The sequence below is a fragment of the Eptatretus burgeri genome, chromosome 3, assembly GCF_056783735.1.
Source record: "Eptatretus burgeri isolate ZD-2024b chromosome 3, Ebu_testis_v1, whole genome shotgun sequence".
NCBI classification, from domain to species: Eukaryota; Metazoa; Chordata; class Myxini; order Myxiniformes; family Myxinidae; genus Eptatretus; species Eptatretus burgeri.
The window spans coordinates 73331884-73348068 of NC_140963.1; the positions used below are offsets into that span (position 1 = coordinate 73331884).

Genomic DNA, 16185 nt, shown 5'->3' on the forward strand with positions numbered 1-16185 from the left:
GTACAGAATCATCGTAGAAACTTCTGGTTTGCGTCGCTACCTTCTCTAGAGACAGCTTTTATTCGACAAGGTCAGAGGTCAAGTTGACGATTTCGTAAGTACCAGTCTATGACTGCTTGTTTGTTTGTCTCTTTGTGAGCATGATATCTCAAAAAGTTACCGACTGATTCGGACGAGACTTTGTGTACAGGTTGGGTGTGTGACAAGTAGGAATTGGTTATATTTTGGTGAGGATCCGGATCCAGATACTATACTTTTATAAGTGATTCTTCACAATTGAGAGATCTGGGCAAAGGCAATATATAGCACGATATTTCAAAAAGTTGTGAACGTGTTCTGACAAAACTTGGTGGATGAGTTGGGTCGGTGACGAGAGCAAGCTGATTCGATTTTGGTTCAGGTCCGGATCCAGATCTGTCTTATCAGTGGGATACAAAATGTAAACTGTTCAGCCTGGCAGAGGTATGTGCTCTGCCGAGTGTCGTTCTAGTTTCTAAATGTGACAGCTTGATTCACTCAAAGTGCAAAATGATGAATGTGCCATTCTTAACTCTTTCTAATAGCAACACAAAAGGTTGGGGAAAAACTGTGTGTGTGTGTGTGTGTGTGTGTGTGTGTGTGTGTGTGTGTGTGTGTGTGTGTGTGTGTGTGTGTGTGTGTGTGTGTGTGTGTGTGTGTGTGTGTGTGTGTGTGTGTGTGTGTGTGTTCTGGCAGGTCACTTCGTTCCTGCTTCACCACCTCAGAAGAAGATCTACCTCGATTTTCTTGAGCGCTTTCGATGATATCAGTGCAACTTGCATAACCTTATGTTACAAATAACCTGAGATGTAATGAATAAAGACCAAGCCTCACTGAAAGGTTTTTAAACGAGCCCGTTGTGCTTATTTGCTTGCCAAGTAATGCAACATCTCTCAACACTGTCTTTTATTTTATCAATTCTGTACTTTCAATACTGCACAAGGATACAGAAGGAACTTTGGCACAGGAGGAGGCCATCCGGTCCATCATGCCTGTGCTGCACCAACCCCAGTATCATAACCCATCCACACACAAACTTCCTATCATGTACACAAGCCAATATCACCATACTCCGATATCTCCAATGCATTCAGGTACCTCTCTACATTCCATTTAAACTTCATCACCCTGTTTGCAGCCACTACCTTTCTGGGGCTACCATTCTGTGCATTAAATTGATGATATTGATGACAATGAGGCTGTTCTGCTTGTTTCTCTGCTGCTAAACAACCAGCATAGGTCAGGATATCAGAAAGAGATAGTTTGACTTGGAAATATAAAAGTAGGGGGGGGTGGGAGATAAACACTGGCCTTTAGAAATTAGTGATGGCTACCTCTAATACAAGCCTGGTGTTGGCAAAATGGTATCTGGTGTGGATTAAACGGTGGGACGGGCTTGAACTCAAGACACCAAGATCTTAAGCCACCACCCTCACCATTAGGCTAACACCAGGTTTCCAACGAGATCATAATTGTAAAATTTCACGTCGATTGATGAAGCGTTTAAGATAAAAAAAATTTTTTAAACATTTTCACTGAATCCAATATGGCTGCCAGACCATGTGACCTATTTATTATTAGCTCGACTGTACTTTAGTCCGATGAGCTTACATGATCAAGCATTGTCCATCGGTGAGTCAGTCAGTCAGTGAGGATCTATAAACACTTCAGTCATTCTAGCTTGAACTAAGTACACGATTTTGATGAAACTTGGCCACAAGCTTCATATCGACTGGATCATTTCTTTCAACCCCCTCCCCATCCCATCCCTCTCCCTTCCACAGATCTATTGTCTTTGTTCCCCGCTATTTTATGCTTCTCTCTCCCACCCCTCTTGTCTTCTACCTTGTTATATGTTTCTATGTATTAGCTCTTACACAAGCCTCGACATGGTATACAACAACAGCAAAATAAAAACCAATGTCACCCGCAGGGTGACCCGTATCTTGCCAAAAGGTGACCACGTGTGACTTCTTTAAGGTCACACTGAGGTGAACAGAGCTGCTATCCACCAGGAGCGACTCCTTGAGGAATATCTGCCTACGAGAGATTCCGATGAGAATCGTTCTACAGAGTAACCATGAAAAATATGCTTTTGCCTCATAACGTCACCAAATGACGTCATAATGTCTCAAGCTTGACATATCTAGAAAGCACTCACCGAGGTGTTCAATTTGAGGTACTACACAATATGGTTCCTAAAACTTGAAAATTTGACCTTGGGGTCAAATATGTTTGACATGCGGCGCTAACCATGAAGGTCAAGGCCAATCGCCACCAAAAATTAATCAGCTGAGCGCCAGACCATGAACTATATTCCCATGAAGTTTGAAGACGATCCGATCAAAATTACTCAAAAAATAAGGGTTTCGCCGACTCCCCTGATTTGCGACAAAGTGACCTTGACCTTTGACCTTGACCTTCAAAATTTTGTGCACTGAAGGGGACCTTTATAGGCCTCTGATATGCGAAGTTACAAAAATTTCCAATGATAACTGTGCTCTGCAGAATTTTTGATACGTGATTACAGACAAAAAAAAAAACAAAAAACATACAAGCTGACTAACATATCTTGCAAAAACTTCGTTTTGGCAAGATAAAAATACATCTGATGCCTAACGAAGGTGTATTGCCCACATTGAAAGCTGTACTCGTTAATGGGGTCGATGGCGGGCAGGGGGGTTGACACCCCAAAATAAGGATTTGCTTTCTTCTCTGAAACTACACACACAATTTCGATGAAACTTGACCACAACCTTCATCACCTGTGATGTACCAAAGTTTGTTCACGGCATTAAAAAAAAAACTCCATAGGTATTTACTTTCTTCTATATATTTTGTGGGTCATCCATGCCTACCAGTGGTTCCTGGGTTGTCTTATCCAGGCACCAATAGGTGAGCACCCAATGGTTTATGTCTATTCTCTGAATTCATCTTGTTTATTATCTTTTTCTTTTATCTAAATTTATCTTCTCATTGTTTGTTCCGTTCTTGTTTAATGAACAGTTGCCTTTTGTTGATTTTTCCTTTTCTTGCCACTTCTTTCTTTGGAACCCATTGGCATTTTATTTAAAAGGGAATAGCGCTATGTCGTAAACGAATAAATAGAGGATGTCAATACAGGACCGATATTGTTACGATATTGTGATCAGTTTCTCGCAAGTACTTAATTCACTTTTGCTCGTAAAGTTGTGAGAGAAATCAAAATGTAATCCTGGGTTTGTTTTTTGTTGTTGTTGTTGTTGTTGTTTAAATATCAAACGTCATCGCTGATGACATTACCTTCCTAAAAAACGGCTTGAGCAAGGTCACGTCACCAGTGGGCGGGAGTGAAATGAATGGTAATTGGTGATATTGGTGGCAATAAAACTTAAAACTGGAACTGTGTTACCTTTGGATGCCTGAGAGACTTTCGCAGCAAGCTTTTTGGGAATCGAGCAAGTTTACAGCGGCACCTGAGATGACGTCGTTTATCTGATTTAAGAACAAAAAGGCAATTTAAATCCCTTCACTGCAGCTATTGTTGTTTGGGTATCTGAGGAGGATTTGACGAAAAATCTCCAGGATCAAGTGCTCTCGTTGATCCCTAAAGTAGAGCGACCGTCCGGTGGCATCTGCACCTTTATTTGGTGTCGATTGTTGAAGCAGAACTTTCATCACGAGCAAATAACCAATGAAGCTGCATAAGGCAGTCAAACTATCTATCTATAATTCCAGCAATCTCTGTGTGTCTGTCTGTCTGTGTCCGCTGTTTCTCGACAACCCCGGTCCGATCTAATTGCAACTTGCCAGGTATATTGCTGGGGCCCCGTGGATGTGCCTTTTAAAGGTTTTATATTAATCGGACAAGTGGTTCCCAAGTTATGGCCATTTATTTACCAAAACCAATGACAGGACACGGTGCCATTACATCACAATTGACGTCACAATTCTTCATTTGTTATGACGTCACAATTGATGCTGGGGACCTGAGTATGTGCCTTTTCAAGGTTTGATATCGTTCTTCTTCATCTGTTTCAGCTGTTTCCCAAGTTTTGGCCATTTATTTACCAAACCAATGACAGGAAACGTTGCTGCGTAGGTGTGGCTGATGGGGAAAGGGCGCCTTAGTTACCGTGGCGTAGGAGAGGCAATGGTCAATGGCAGCGAATGTCATGGCCAGCAAAGACAGGGAGGTAAAGTTGATTTTAGTTTTTTTTTTCCCCCCACGTACGGCCACGCACGTACGGGCACGCACTAGTAATTAAATAATTTCGAAAAGAGCTGCAAGTAACAAATATCGTTTAAAAGTATTTTTTATTTTTTAATCTCCATGGTGATCGGCGCAGGGTAGTGACGTCGTCCCCAAAAGAAGTCTCGCGATATCTCGTGCTGCTGGGTTCTCGAGTCTTTGGTGCAGTCAGTCCGCTGCACTTCCTGTCGGTGTTCTTTCTCACGTCCCGTTCGTGGCGTCGTGAAGGTGCAAGTCATCTCCACAACCCGGTGGGATCTCTCTTGGCTTTTTCGGCCCTCCTTGGCTCTCCCTGCGACGCAATCCGCTAATTAAAACGAAAGCATCGCTTGTGCTTGATCGTGGGCCCGGGACGCGGTGAGAGGCCTTGCTTGTTGTTCGTCCATGTTTTGTTGATGTCGTGTTGCTCGGGAGGACTTGTGCATCGCTGGCCCGGTCCGCGGTTGTGTTGGGAATGATTTTGGGGGACATTGGAAGGGTTCGTGTTTTGTGATATAAACTCGGGCTCGGACCGTTTTTTTTTTTTTCTGACACGCACGTTGAGTTGAGTTGATTTGATTGTTTAAATTCCTGATTCCTTTGTTGTTGTTGTTGTTGTTGTTGTTGTTGTTGTTGTTGTTGTTGTTGTTGTTGTTGTTGTTGTTGTTGGTGTTGTTGATGTTAGTTGTGGTGGTGTTGTTGTTGTTGGTGTTGGTGTTGGTGTTGGTGTTGGTGTTGTTGTTGTTGTTGTTGTTGGTGTTGTTGTTCGAAGGACTCCTGCGTCGGTTTCCTTTGGAGAGTTTACGGTTTGTATCGGTAAAACCCGCTGAGGAATCTCTGAGCATGTCGTGGATTTGTAATCCGAGCTCGTAAAACGCCGATACCTGTCTACAGGCGATGCCGCAGCGTCATATGCGGAATTATGACGTTGAATTGTGGAATTAGGACGACCATATGTTGGCAACCATAGCGCCATTATTGGTAGGCCCAATTGCATCCTGCCCTGTACTAATCCTCTAATTCCTCATCAGGGGACTCTGCTTCATTGACGTTGCTTCGCGGCGTGATGATGACGTCATTTTGGGGAAATTTTTTTTTTTAACTTCATACTGTTGTCATGGGAACGTTAATGTGGATTTGCTTTCTCTCTGGAATACATTAAAAAAAAAAAGTTCGTTATAATGACGTTCGTCGTTTGGCTCTTTAGTGTCTCACCTGTCTATACTTGTTATGTTTGTTGTTGTTTTTTTTTTTTTTTCTTCCTCTACCTGCCTTTTATTCTTTGTGTTCCATTGACGTTGATCCCCCACCTCTCCACATTTATCTCACACTCGTGAATATGGAATTGGAACAGTTATTCCCTTTTTTCATGCAGGGTGACTGAACAACCATGGTTGACTACTACCAGGTTTTGGGTGTTCCCAGACATGCTTCATCAGAGGATATTAAAAAGGCGTAAGTGCTGTCCCCTTTTTAATTTACTTGTTTCATTTGGACGTGATTGCCCATATTTATTGACCGGTGTGCCTTTTGGTCTGCTCTGCAAACACAATGCACCTTCTATGAATGGCTTTATTTTGACCATGATTGTGTCGGTGGGGCTTGCAGTAAATGTTTCGTATATTCTGAGTTAACACATTGATCAAACGACGTATTTCAGAGCCTGAGCAACAGCAACAATGAACTCGAAGGGTTCTCCAGCCCAACCCTCTTACCCAATGTGTGCTGCCCTCCTGAAGCTATGCCCTGTCCCCTGATGTATAGAATATTTCTGAATACTGTTTCCTTTCCAAACTGCCTGGACCCCCTGCGTAACCCACCACTATTTGGCTTGTGGCCTTGAAACCTTTGTTCGTGACGCCAGGGGAGATGCGGAGTGCAATGCATATCCATAATAAATTATTTTTCCATACCTGGAACCGTTGAAACTGAGGTTCCATCCCTCTCACTGGTGCCCTCTCTGCATTTGATTTGCACGCTAGCCCTTTTGATTTCAAGCTGGTTATCTCAACCTGACGTCTCCCATGAGTTGTGGATATTTTATTCCAGTAACGGTGGATGTAATATCGGTCAGGTATACGCCTATACATCTAGTCTGATGGTGATGTAATGGAATTTTCGAAGTGAGTACATTTCTTGACCCTCTCATTGAGTAGTGGCTCTTCCTACCTGCTGCAGGTACCGCAAAATGGCCCTGAAGTGGCACCCGGACAAAAACCTGGACAACAAGGATATTGCAGACAGGAAGTTCAAGGAAGTTGCAGAAGCATACGAAGTGTTATCGGACCGTACGTTTAAATAAAACAACAACTTTAATCACACTTTACATTTTATATTTCCGTTGAACCTGAAGCAGATGTTTTGTTTGGATTTGATTGCCCTGCGAAATGCTGCAGATGATTTGCTGGGGTAAAACTTAATTCGGGTTTATTACATCACTCGTTTGCTACTGCTGGTGTGTGCTTTCTTTCTTTATTTTATTTCTTTTACACTAACATTTACATTTCTTGTTTGTTTGTTTTTTTTCAGAGCAAAAGCGAAATATTTATGACAGGCTTGGCCACAAAGGATTAATGAATGGAGGTTGGTTGTGGTTTTTCCCAAGGGGAATTTTGGGGTGCTTCGTGAGCTGGCTCACAAGCTTGGAGATGCGTTTACATTTGACGCACTCTCATGATAATACATCGAGTTTGTTTTCATGCTGTTTGGGGAATTATGCTAAGCACGAATGCAAATGCTGTTCTGAATAAACATTGCTTCTTTTCAATAGTAACCATTTCAACTAAATTTGAGTTTGTTCTTGTGGGGTTTACTGAAATTCTTGAACATTCCCCCCCCCCCCCCCAAAGTTTGTAGTTTATTTAATATGGGATTAAGATCCTATTGTTTAAATGTGCAAGCTTTATCCTTGTTTGCACAATTTCAATGATGTCTGGTTTTGCTGTTGTCAAAGTCGTTCTTGATAAATATCACGTTGTCCTCTTGCTTGATGTACGCTGTGCAGGTGGAGGAATGTCGAGCAGTCATTTTGGTGGTGCAGAACCCCACTTTGGCTTTACGTTTCGCAACCCTGAAGATGTATTCCAGGAGTTCTTTGGGGGTCGGGACCCATTTGCAGAGTTTTTTGGTGAGTAATGCTAGCGATTTATTTATTTATTATTTTGTAAGAACCTTTCAATAAGCTCTGCTTGTCGATCTCTACCACCTTGTTGCATCAGCTTTGCTTGTTTTTGTTGCACCACAATGGGGGTAAATACTTATTGTAATGTTTATCATCCATTATGATGAACACATGTAAACAACATCTATTTACATACCAATTCATCCACACTTTTTTCCTGGACACTTGACACCATACCAGTATAAAACCCTTAAGACCCTTTATAACCATTGGACCCGGAAAACACTTGACCTCATTAGAACCCTTAGTCCCACCACCCTATAGATCCCGTTAAACCTTCTGTCTGAGGGCTTTCTGCCATAACACTCGGGTCACCAGTCGTATAACCAAAAGCGCACCCGCCTCCCAATCAGTAAACCACCTCAGTACCAAGCTAAGAAGGTACAAAATATAATTAATTGATGAAATTTCTCTTTATTATTATTATTATTATTATTATTATTATTATTATTATTTTTCCCCATGTTCTGCTCATCTTGGTTAGTAGCATGGGGAAAAGTCCAACGTGCATGGGTGAAACTCGTCCGTATTTTTCTTATGACCCAGAGTTTTCCATATTTTCATCATCAGATAAACATGCCGCATTTGTAGAGAATTGAGTTGCTATTCCGATATGCTGATTTCCTTTCTTAACCCATTTCTTCTGGACAGGGTGCAATGTTCATGTATCATGACCATGATTATGTGAATTACTCCCATGGTAGTTTTTAATGATGTATTTTTGCACACATAAGCCAGGTACAAAAGCTTGCAAGCTCGTTCCCATGATCAGATGTCCGCCAGGCAGGAGAACATCTGTCTATCTCACTAAAATACGCAATTTGGTGTCTTGTCTTTTTGACCGCAATACATTTACTCATTGGAAAAGTAATCGCAACCTCATGGCTGTCATGAGGAACACCTTCCAGACGTAAAAATTATTATAATCACAAATGTTTCAGTCAATTCTGTCCAACTTACAATTACATTTTTAAACATTTACTACGAATCTGAAAAAAAAAGTTTTGAGGAAACTCGACGTGATTAAGGCATTCTATTACTTATCACGGCTCCCTCAGACGAATAGATTAGCTCCAGCTCGACTTGCTGGGCCTCTAGGTAAGCGGAAATGATCTTTTGTTCACAAAGCTGCTTGCACGAGTCTTTAGGCATGAATGATGAATCCCATTGCCTGTCTGATTTTTCTTAGCCATCACATTCTAAGTGGACTCCATATGGATTGTTTCCAACATATCTCTCCTGGTCATGTTTTCAAGTGTGATATTGATGCATAACCCTTGTTCCTTTATTTGATGCATAAACCAATTCCTAAGGTTTGATAGCATTGTTTAATACTCACCAGAGGGAAATTTGGAGAAAATTTGACATTTACGCATGGGTGGTGTATTGATTAACAGTCGCTGGTCGACACACCTATCGGATTATAACGAGTTATCCAGTTCCGTCTAGTCGTGACTCATTTCTGGTGTCATTCATGACCAGATGTCTCCAAACATCCCATTCCTGCACTGCTTTCCAAAGCTTTGGCAGAGACTCTGCTTTGTTGTGACCTTTACCCCATCCATTCATGAGGAGTGTGTTCCATTACCAATCAGCTTATCGCTTGCCAAGCCATCCATTCCTCATCAACTATTTCATTGGGGTGCTTGCTTAAGTGTTTAAAATCAAGCGAGCCACTTGGAGAACACTCTACAAGTTGATCGATAATGGAACACACCCCTTCTGAACGTGTCGTTCTGAGGAACCTCATTTCAATCAACTTTGATTTAATTGGTCAATTAATTTTTATGAAAATGCCACTGATTTATTAGTATGCAAAGGAGTCCTCAATAATTTTGCTTCCTTGTATTCTGACTGAATGTTAGGTCGTGTCACACGCTATGTAGGTTGATCCTCAACTCTGAGCGTTAAGCTGGTTTTTGTCTTGATGATGGCTGAAAGCAGAATCGCATATCCAATGCTGAGCTTGCACCACTTCCTTCTGAGAGTTCTTTGAAGAGACAAATATGTAGTTGCTTGTCTTAATAGCCAGAATATACCATTGAAGTTGATGACCGTTTCCATGGTTTTTATCAACCAAAATTTGCTTCTAAATTCCACATACCCAGCCCATCCCACTTTGTCCCCATCTTAGCCGCTCGTGCCCAATGCTAACTTGACTTTGTTTTTCTCACTTGAGAAAGTAGTGACACTTTTATCCAACCTTGACCCTGCATTTGTGATTGACCCAGGTGGCAGCAGCTACAAGCTTTCCAAATCTTGCTCTGCTGCTATTCTTTTCTTTCTGCATTCTTTAGCCTGTTATTCTCTTTTGTACACTTCCTGTATGCCTGGGAGTCAGCTCCCATTCACAAACAGCATCCCAAAATGGATCGTCTCAACTAAAGGCAAGGAAGTTTACTTCCAATTACAAGCAAAGTAATGTAATCCATCATTGTTGTTGGCAGTCTTTCCTTTATTTTTATTTTTTCTTATTAAACGGTTTGATCGCTAACCATCAATACCGATTCTGTTCCAGTCACTCAACTTTGGTTATGGTGCCGGGGGTGGGGAGAGGGGGGAGGTGGGTAACGCAAATTCTCATGTAAATGTGTATCATGTGCCGCCTCCAGGTGGAGGAGGGTATACGAGTCTCCTCCATTTACAGGACAGTATTCCTGTCCCCATATTTTCCAGTGCAGTGAGGTGTTTTGAATTGTAAGCAGTAGGTATGTTTTTGCAGATGGGGGTATTCTCCATCGTTTAATCACTTTTTGAAATCAGAAACATTCAACCGGCGAAGGTCTTATCTATAGCGTAATTGATTATTGCTATACCCTATGGGCTGGAATATAAAGTTCTCATTCTTCAGCATTGTGTGGAATATAAAGTTCTCAGCATGATTGCCAACCAATGCGATGAGGCAGAAGCACATGGCCTGTTTTTGAGGGGACACCCTAAGTGTCTTCTCTGAATAATTGTCATGTATGGTTTTATATGCTGTTTATATATTGTTTTAGCAATTACTTCAAAGTTCTTTGAAAAAATGTACATTTTGTGTAAATATGGAAATTGGCAACTGAATTCGTTTGCTTGGACTTTGAGGCGTTGGCAAATGACAAAATTATTGACGGAAAAAAATTATTATTTCACACATCATCCCCTTTGTTCTTTTAATTTATTTTTATTCATTAAAAGGGGATTGATAAATGTTATGAATAAACTTTGGATTTTTGTGCATTATGGATTTTAGCAGCCCATGTTTAATTTCTCTGTGCTACATACATTTATAGCCATGCCATTCATTTCCTTTTCAATTTCCCTAACTGTGCTACATGTGAGGTCTTGCATGTGAATGTCCTTGAGGAATTTGTTTATTTATTTATTTGTTGGTTGGTAACATTTTTCCAAGAAAATCGACATTCTGACTTCTCTCCCCACCCTTCCCTCATTTTCTTTGATGGTGCACAGACGACTTTGATCGACGTGGTAGCCATAATCCTCAGCGTCCAGGAGGCCACCTTTACCCCTTCTCTCCATTTGCAGGGTTTTCAGCCTCATTTGGAAACTTTGGAGGTTTGCCATCTTCAGTTTTTGATGTTTTCAATCTGCTATAACTGCACAGTGTGATTGTATTTTGAGTGCTTCCGTATTTAAACAAGAATGAAAGAATCTCTTTTTTTGTGTATATTATGATGACCATTTTGTATTTTTGCAAATGAGTTTAATTTCCCCCTTTTTTTTTTCTTTTCTTTTTTTCTTCCCTTGGCAAATTTTTAAAATCTTTCTCTGGTTTCCCGACCCTATCCTTAAATTGCCAGCAGGGTCGGTGCTGTTTTTCCTTGTTTGTCACTTACCTCCTTTTGCCGCCGGCAGCACCTCCAAAATTCTGGCCACGATGACCGCGTTTTTTTTTGTTTTTTTTCTTGGTTTATCGAGCTTGGATGTCTGTTAAGGAGAAAAAAAAACTTTGAATATTGCTATTTTCGAACTTTGTTCCACATCTGTCATACCTGACAATTTCCTTGAACGTGGCACGCCCAAGAGTCCATTTGGATTTTTGTGGCTTGACTTTTCTTTCTTTTTTTTTTGCAGACTGTCGAGGCTCATGAGAGCTAACACACAGAAACGCACAACAAGGGGAGTATGAGACAGGGGACGGAAGGAAAAAAAAACAGTTGTAACAGAGACATGAGATTTCTGGAAGGGAGAGAGATGGGACGGGTCCACAGGGAAAACCAGATAGACATGACAGGGACTTTCAGGAAGGAAAGCAGGGAATTTGAAGGAGGTGGGTTTGGGGTAGATTAGCGGGGGAAGAAAAGATCATGGTTTTGGATGGGGAAAGATAAGAGATGGTGGTGAACAGCTATTTTGAGGACCTGGAGGGAAGAGTGGGATTGAAAACAGTGTGGGAGTTTGTTTCAATGGTGGGGGAAAAAAGAAATGAAAGAGTGGAGGTGAGCAGTGATTCTTGATTTTGGTAGTTTGACCAGAACGGGGTTGCTGTTCCTCAATATTGACCACAGGCTTGCTGTGGCAAATCTGAAGTTGCAGCTGCAATCCAGGAGAATGGTACCATCCCAGCTGAGGCTGGATGTTAGCAAGCTCTGGTATGAGATGGTTGCTGAGGAGTTTGCAAATAGGCTGAGTGGGCATTGGGAGGGGGGGGGGCTGAGTGCTTTGGGGAATCCTGAAGAGTTGTGGAGTGCCTTCAAGACCAGCCTCCTTGATGTTGCCGGTGGATGTCTTGGAACTCACTGGAGGGTGAAGAAGAATTTTATCTCGAAAGGGACTCTGGATACCATCGACCAGAGTCGCAGGGCCAGGCTGAATGACAGAGCTGAGCTGTTCCGGAAGCTGATGTGTAAAACTATGTGCATGTAAGGTGGACAAGGAGGCCCATGTGCGAGGTATCTGTGAAGGGGTCGAGCATCACCTTTGGTCAGGCGATTCTCATCCTGCTTAAAAGGGAATTTGCACATTGCGTTCATCCAAGCCTGTCCCTCGGTATACTGCAGTTAGAGCGGAGGATTGTTTGGTCTTGACAGAGGAGTCTGAAGTGAAGGCCCGCTGGGCCAGTTCTTTTGAGCGCCTGTACCAGGTTGATACACCAGCTGTTAAGTTGGATGTCAGGGGTGTTTCTATCCCTATTGCTGACCCTCCAATCAACTGTGATCCACCTTCGCATGTGGAAACGCAGGCTGCCGTAAAACAGTTGAAATGGGTAAAGCTCCTGGGATCTGTGGCATCCATGCTGAACTTTTCAAGGGTGGTGGAAATGCTGTACTCGTGTCTTTGCATGCTGTTCTGTGCTCTGCCTGGAACAAAGGCATCATCCCCACTCACTGGAAGAGGGTCTTGTTGTCCTCTCTGGAAAGGGAAGGGTGATCGCCAACACTGCAACAACTATTGAGGGGTGTTGCTGCTCTCAGTGCCAGGCAAGGTCTTTGCTTGGATAATTATTGATAGGGTTTGCCACCATCTGCTTGAGCACCAGCGTCCAGAGCAGTTGGGCTTTACGCCAAAGAGGTGAGCCATTGACCCTATCCTCGCTCTTCGGGTCCTCACCGAACGCAGACGAGGGTGTCTGCAGGGGCGGCTTGCAGCGTATGTTGAGCTCTGTAAAGCGGTTATTTCGGTGAATCGGGATGCCCTCTGGAGGATTATTGGTCTTCGTGGGGTGCCACCAAAACTGATTAATCTGATGTCTGAACGATACTCTGGTACTGAGTGTGCTGTGAGATGTGGTGATACCATCTCTGAATTATTCCCAGTTGTTACTGGAGTTTATCCTGGGTGTGTACTGGCCCCACACTTTTCAGCACTTGTATGGACTGGATTCTGGGGAGGATGTTGGAGAGATCAAGCTGCGGTGCATCGTTTGGGAATGTCAAGAACTCTGACCTTGATTTTGCAGATGATGCAGTCATCTTTGCAGAGTCTCTGGATATCCTTTTGGGGGCTGTCAAGGTGCTGAATGGGGAGTCGGAGCCACTGGGATTATGGGTTTCCAGGGTCAAAACTAATATCCAGGCTTTCAATGACATCTTGGATGCTGCTATCCTGTCTGTACCTGTTTGTGATGAGGATGTTGATGTCACGGAGAGAATCACTTAACTTGGCAGTGATATTCATAAGTCTGCTGGCTGTGAGTCAGAGGTCAACAGACATCTGAGTCGGGCCTGGGGAGTCATTGATTCACTGGATCATGGGGTGTGGCGCTGCCGGTATCTGTGCGGGAGGACGAAAGTCCGAGTCTTCAGGTCCTTGGTGCTTCCAGTCTTGCTCTACGGATGTGAGACTTGAACTCTGACCAGGGATCCAAGATGGTGACTTAATTTCTTTGGTACCAGGTCTCTTCGGAGAATCCTTGGCTATCGCTCGTTGGTCTTTGCGTCCAACGGGCGTTTGCTGAGAGAGACTCAAATGAGATTTCTTCCCTGCATCGTCTTCCTGTGAGCATCAGCTGTGGCTGTATGGACATGTGGCTCGTTTTCCTGATGCTGATCCTGATCACCAGATTCTCTCAGCGAGGGAGTCTCGTGAGTGGCGGAGGCTAATGGGCTGATCACGTTCCTTGTGGTTGCAGCAGGTTGTTCAGCATCTCAAGGAGATGGGGATGGGCCAGGCATCTGCCTGGGCGATGGCCAGTCGGAGACCCCTGGAGTACCGATGGAAAGTGGACGCAGCGACGCACTGCTCCGGCCCCAGCTCCCTGACCTGACCTGACCTGGGGTTGCTGGTTGACCTGGAGCGCCTTGTGGAAATTGGGGGGGGGACATATCTCAGACAGAGCAGGTGGGGTGAGGAATTTAAGTTGTAGATTACCTCACGTTTTTCTTTCATTATTGTCATTGTACATATTTGATAACTGTCATTAAATTATCCATTTAATTAATTTGCTTGTGTCCATGTATCTGTTCTGTGTTCACGCGGAAAACCCCTATGCTGTGCTAACACTCTGGTGAAGCGCCTAGCATTTCTTTCCCGTGCGTGCATATGGGAGTCTCGGCTGTTGGCCTTCAAGGGAGAACTGTTTGGCCATCCATCCAGGTGGAGACTTTTCACGACTATGTGTATGTATGTATGTATATATATATATATATATATATATATATATATATATATATATATATATATATATATATATATATATATTGTTGTGGTTCTGCAAAACCACATGCCTCGAAGGCAATGGCACCAAACATATAGTGATCCCCAGACAGTTATCTTGTTGGTCTTCTTGCAGTCAGACCTTCCCCTCATGTCTCATGGGGTAATGGGACGAAGTGCGTTGCATGGGTCGAATAGCTTGGTCTCATTATATCTCCACCTTCCTTTCAATCATGATTTCCATTCCAACTCTTTCCTTTTGTTTATGATACAAATTGAAGCAGGCACCGCACCCAGGCAGCCACCTTTGAGAGTCTCTCAACCAACACTGTACAGGACGCGCATGGCACGCCCTTTCATTCAAATCTGCACGCCGATTTACAACAGCGTCTCACCTTGCTCCACCTTCGCTCACCAGAAGCTCACCACCTCGATCACCAACATCTCACTCACACAGGAAAAATCACCCCACGCCTCCACGCACCTCTGCATCGATGCAATTTGCCACCAAACGAGCGTGCTGTGCGGCCGAGGCCACTCGGACCGCGTGGCATGGGGAAGGGCCAAGCACGTTAACAGCACCAACCACAGCTTGCCGGGGGTGCCCCGAACAGTGAACGCCCGCTGTCGCCAGGACACGGCCCGGGATTTCGGTAAAGGGCCGTGTCCCGGCCGTAACCCGGGCCGTGTCGCACCAAATGTGCGAATGAGGCCACTTCCGGCCCCAGGAGCCTGGCATGGCGGAGCCGGGATCCAATGGAAGGGCAAAATTCGGATGACTGCGCGTCGCTTTGGGTCGTCCCCCCACCCTTCACCCAGGGCTTATAAAATGCGGATTGTGAGGCCGTAAGCCCTCTCTCTCTCTCCTGCCTCTTGACTGCCTGCCTCGCACTCTCTCCGCCTGTGTGTCGTGCACGCTTCTCCGCCTCTCTGCTTCACCCTCTCTTCACTGCACCTCGTTGTCTACCTGTCGCTATATCTGCACTCGGGGTTGGTGTGCGACAGACATTCTTCTGGACGAGTGCGGAGCAAACATTTCCACAAACCCTGGCAAAGTGATCAAGCAAGAGATAACGCGTCGACTCTTTAGGTGGGGTCGTTGAAGCGGAGCGTCCCCCAAAGCGTACCAGGTTGCGCGGTCGGCCGACCACGCGAGGTATTGAGAGGCTGTTCGTTCTCATCTGCTGTCCTTCCTTCTGGATAACTAATCGTGTGTGTGTGTGTGTGTGTGTGTGTGTGTGTGTGTGTGTGTGTGTGTGTGTGTGTGTGTGTGTGTGTGTGTGTGAGAGAGAGTGAGAGAGATATGGCGCATATCGTAGCCCAAGTTAAGATCGTAGAAGATATAACGGGATGAGTCTACTCTATGTCTGCTTTAGTAAATTGCTTGCCTTCTGTCGCACCCGACAAATTCCTTGCTATCCCTGCTGTACATAATAATAAACCCCATTCACTGTGCCACATACCTTTCCTCGCTGATTGGAAATAAATGCTTTGTATGGAAATGTTCCCAGCACATTTTTGTCTTTTGCTTCATTGGTCCAGCATTGTCCGTATCCTAGCTTAGCTGGGACGTTATCCCCCAACATTCTGTTTCCTAGTCGGTATGTCCTTGGCAGTTATGCTTGGCTGCATCTGATCTGGTAAGGTGATCCAGTTTGAACAAGGCATACCAAAGGTGTGC

At 43.9% G+C, this 16185-nt stretch overlaps 2 protein-coding genes across 11 annotated transcripts in view; both read left to right on the forward strand.

Annotated features, from left to right (window-relative positions):
* OVCA2 (OVCA2 serine hydrolase domain containing) overlaps positions 1-861 on the forward strand; it is a 74420-nt gene extending 73559 nt beyond the window's left edge. For 4 of the 7 annotated variants that reach the window (XR_015056252.1, XM_085873980.1, XM_085873982.1 and 1 more), the window contains one exon: positions 715-861. Coding sequence is in view for 3 of the 7 variants with exons in the window: in XM_085873980.1 (XP_085730106.1) it covers positions 715-782 (68 nt within the window). In the remaining 4 variants the exon portion in view is untranslated. Of the gene's footprint in view, positions 1-6; positions 95-714 lie in introns of all 7 variants that reach the window. The other 3 variants (XR_015056251.1, XR_015056249.1, XR_015056250.1) reach the window with 1 other exon arrangement.
* A 3485-nt stretch (positions 862-4346) lies between these two features.
* LOC147030182 (dnaJ homolog subfamily B member 6-like) overlaps positions 4347-16185 on the forward strand; it is a 53136-nt gene continuing 41297 nt past the window's right edge. For 3 of the 4 annotated variants that reach the window (XM_085873978.1, XM_085873976.1, XM_085873979.1), the window contains exons 1-6: positions 4348-4606; positions 5604-5683; positions 6407-6516; positions 6758-6811; positions 7233-7355; positions 10860-10964. In XM_085873978.1, the coding sequence (XP_085730104.1) occupies positions 5619-5683; positions 6407-6516; positions 6758-6811; positions 7233-7355; positions 10860-10964 (457 nt within the window). In that variant the 5' untranslated portion in view covers positions 4348-4606; positions 5604-5618. Of the gene's footprint in view, positions 4607-5603; positions 5684-6406; positions 6517-6757; positions 6812-7232; positions 7356-10859; positions 10965-16185 lie in introns of all 4 variants that reach the window. The other variant, XM_085873977.1, reaches the window with a different exon arrangement.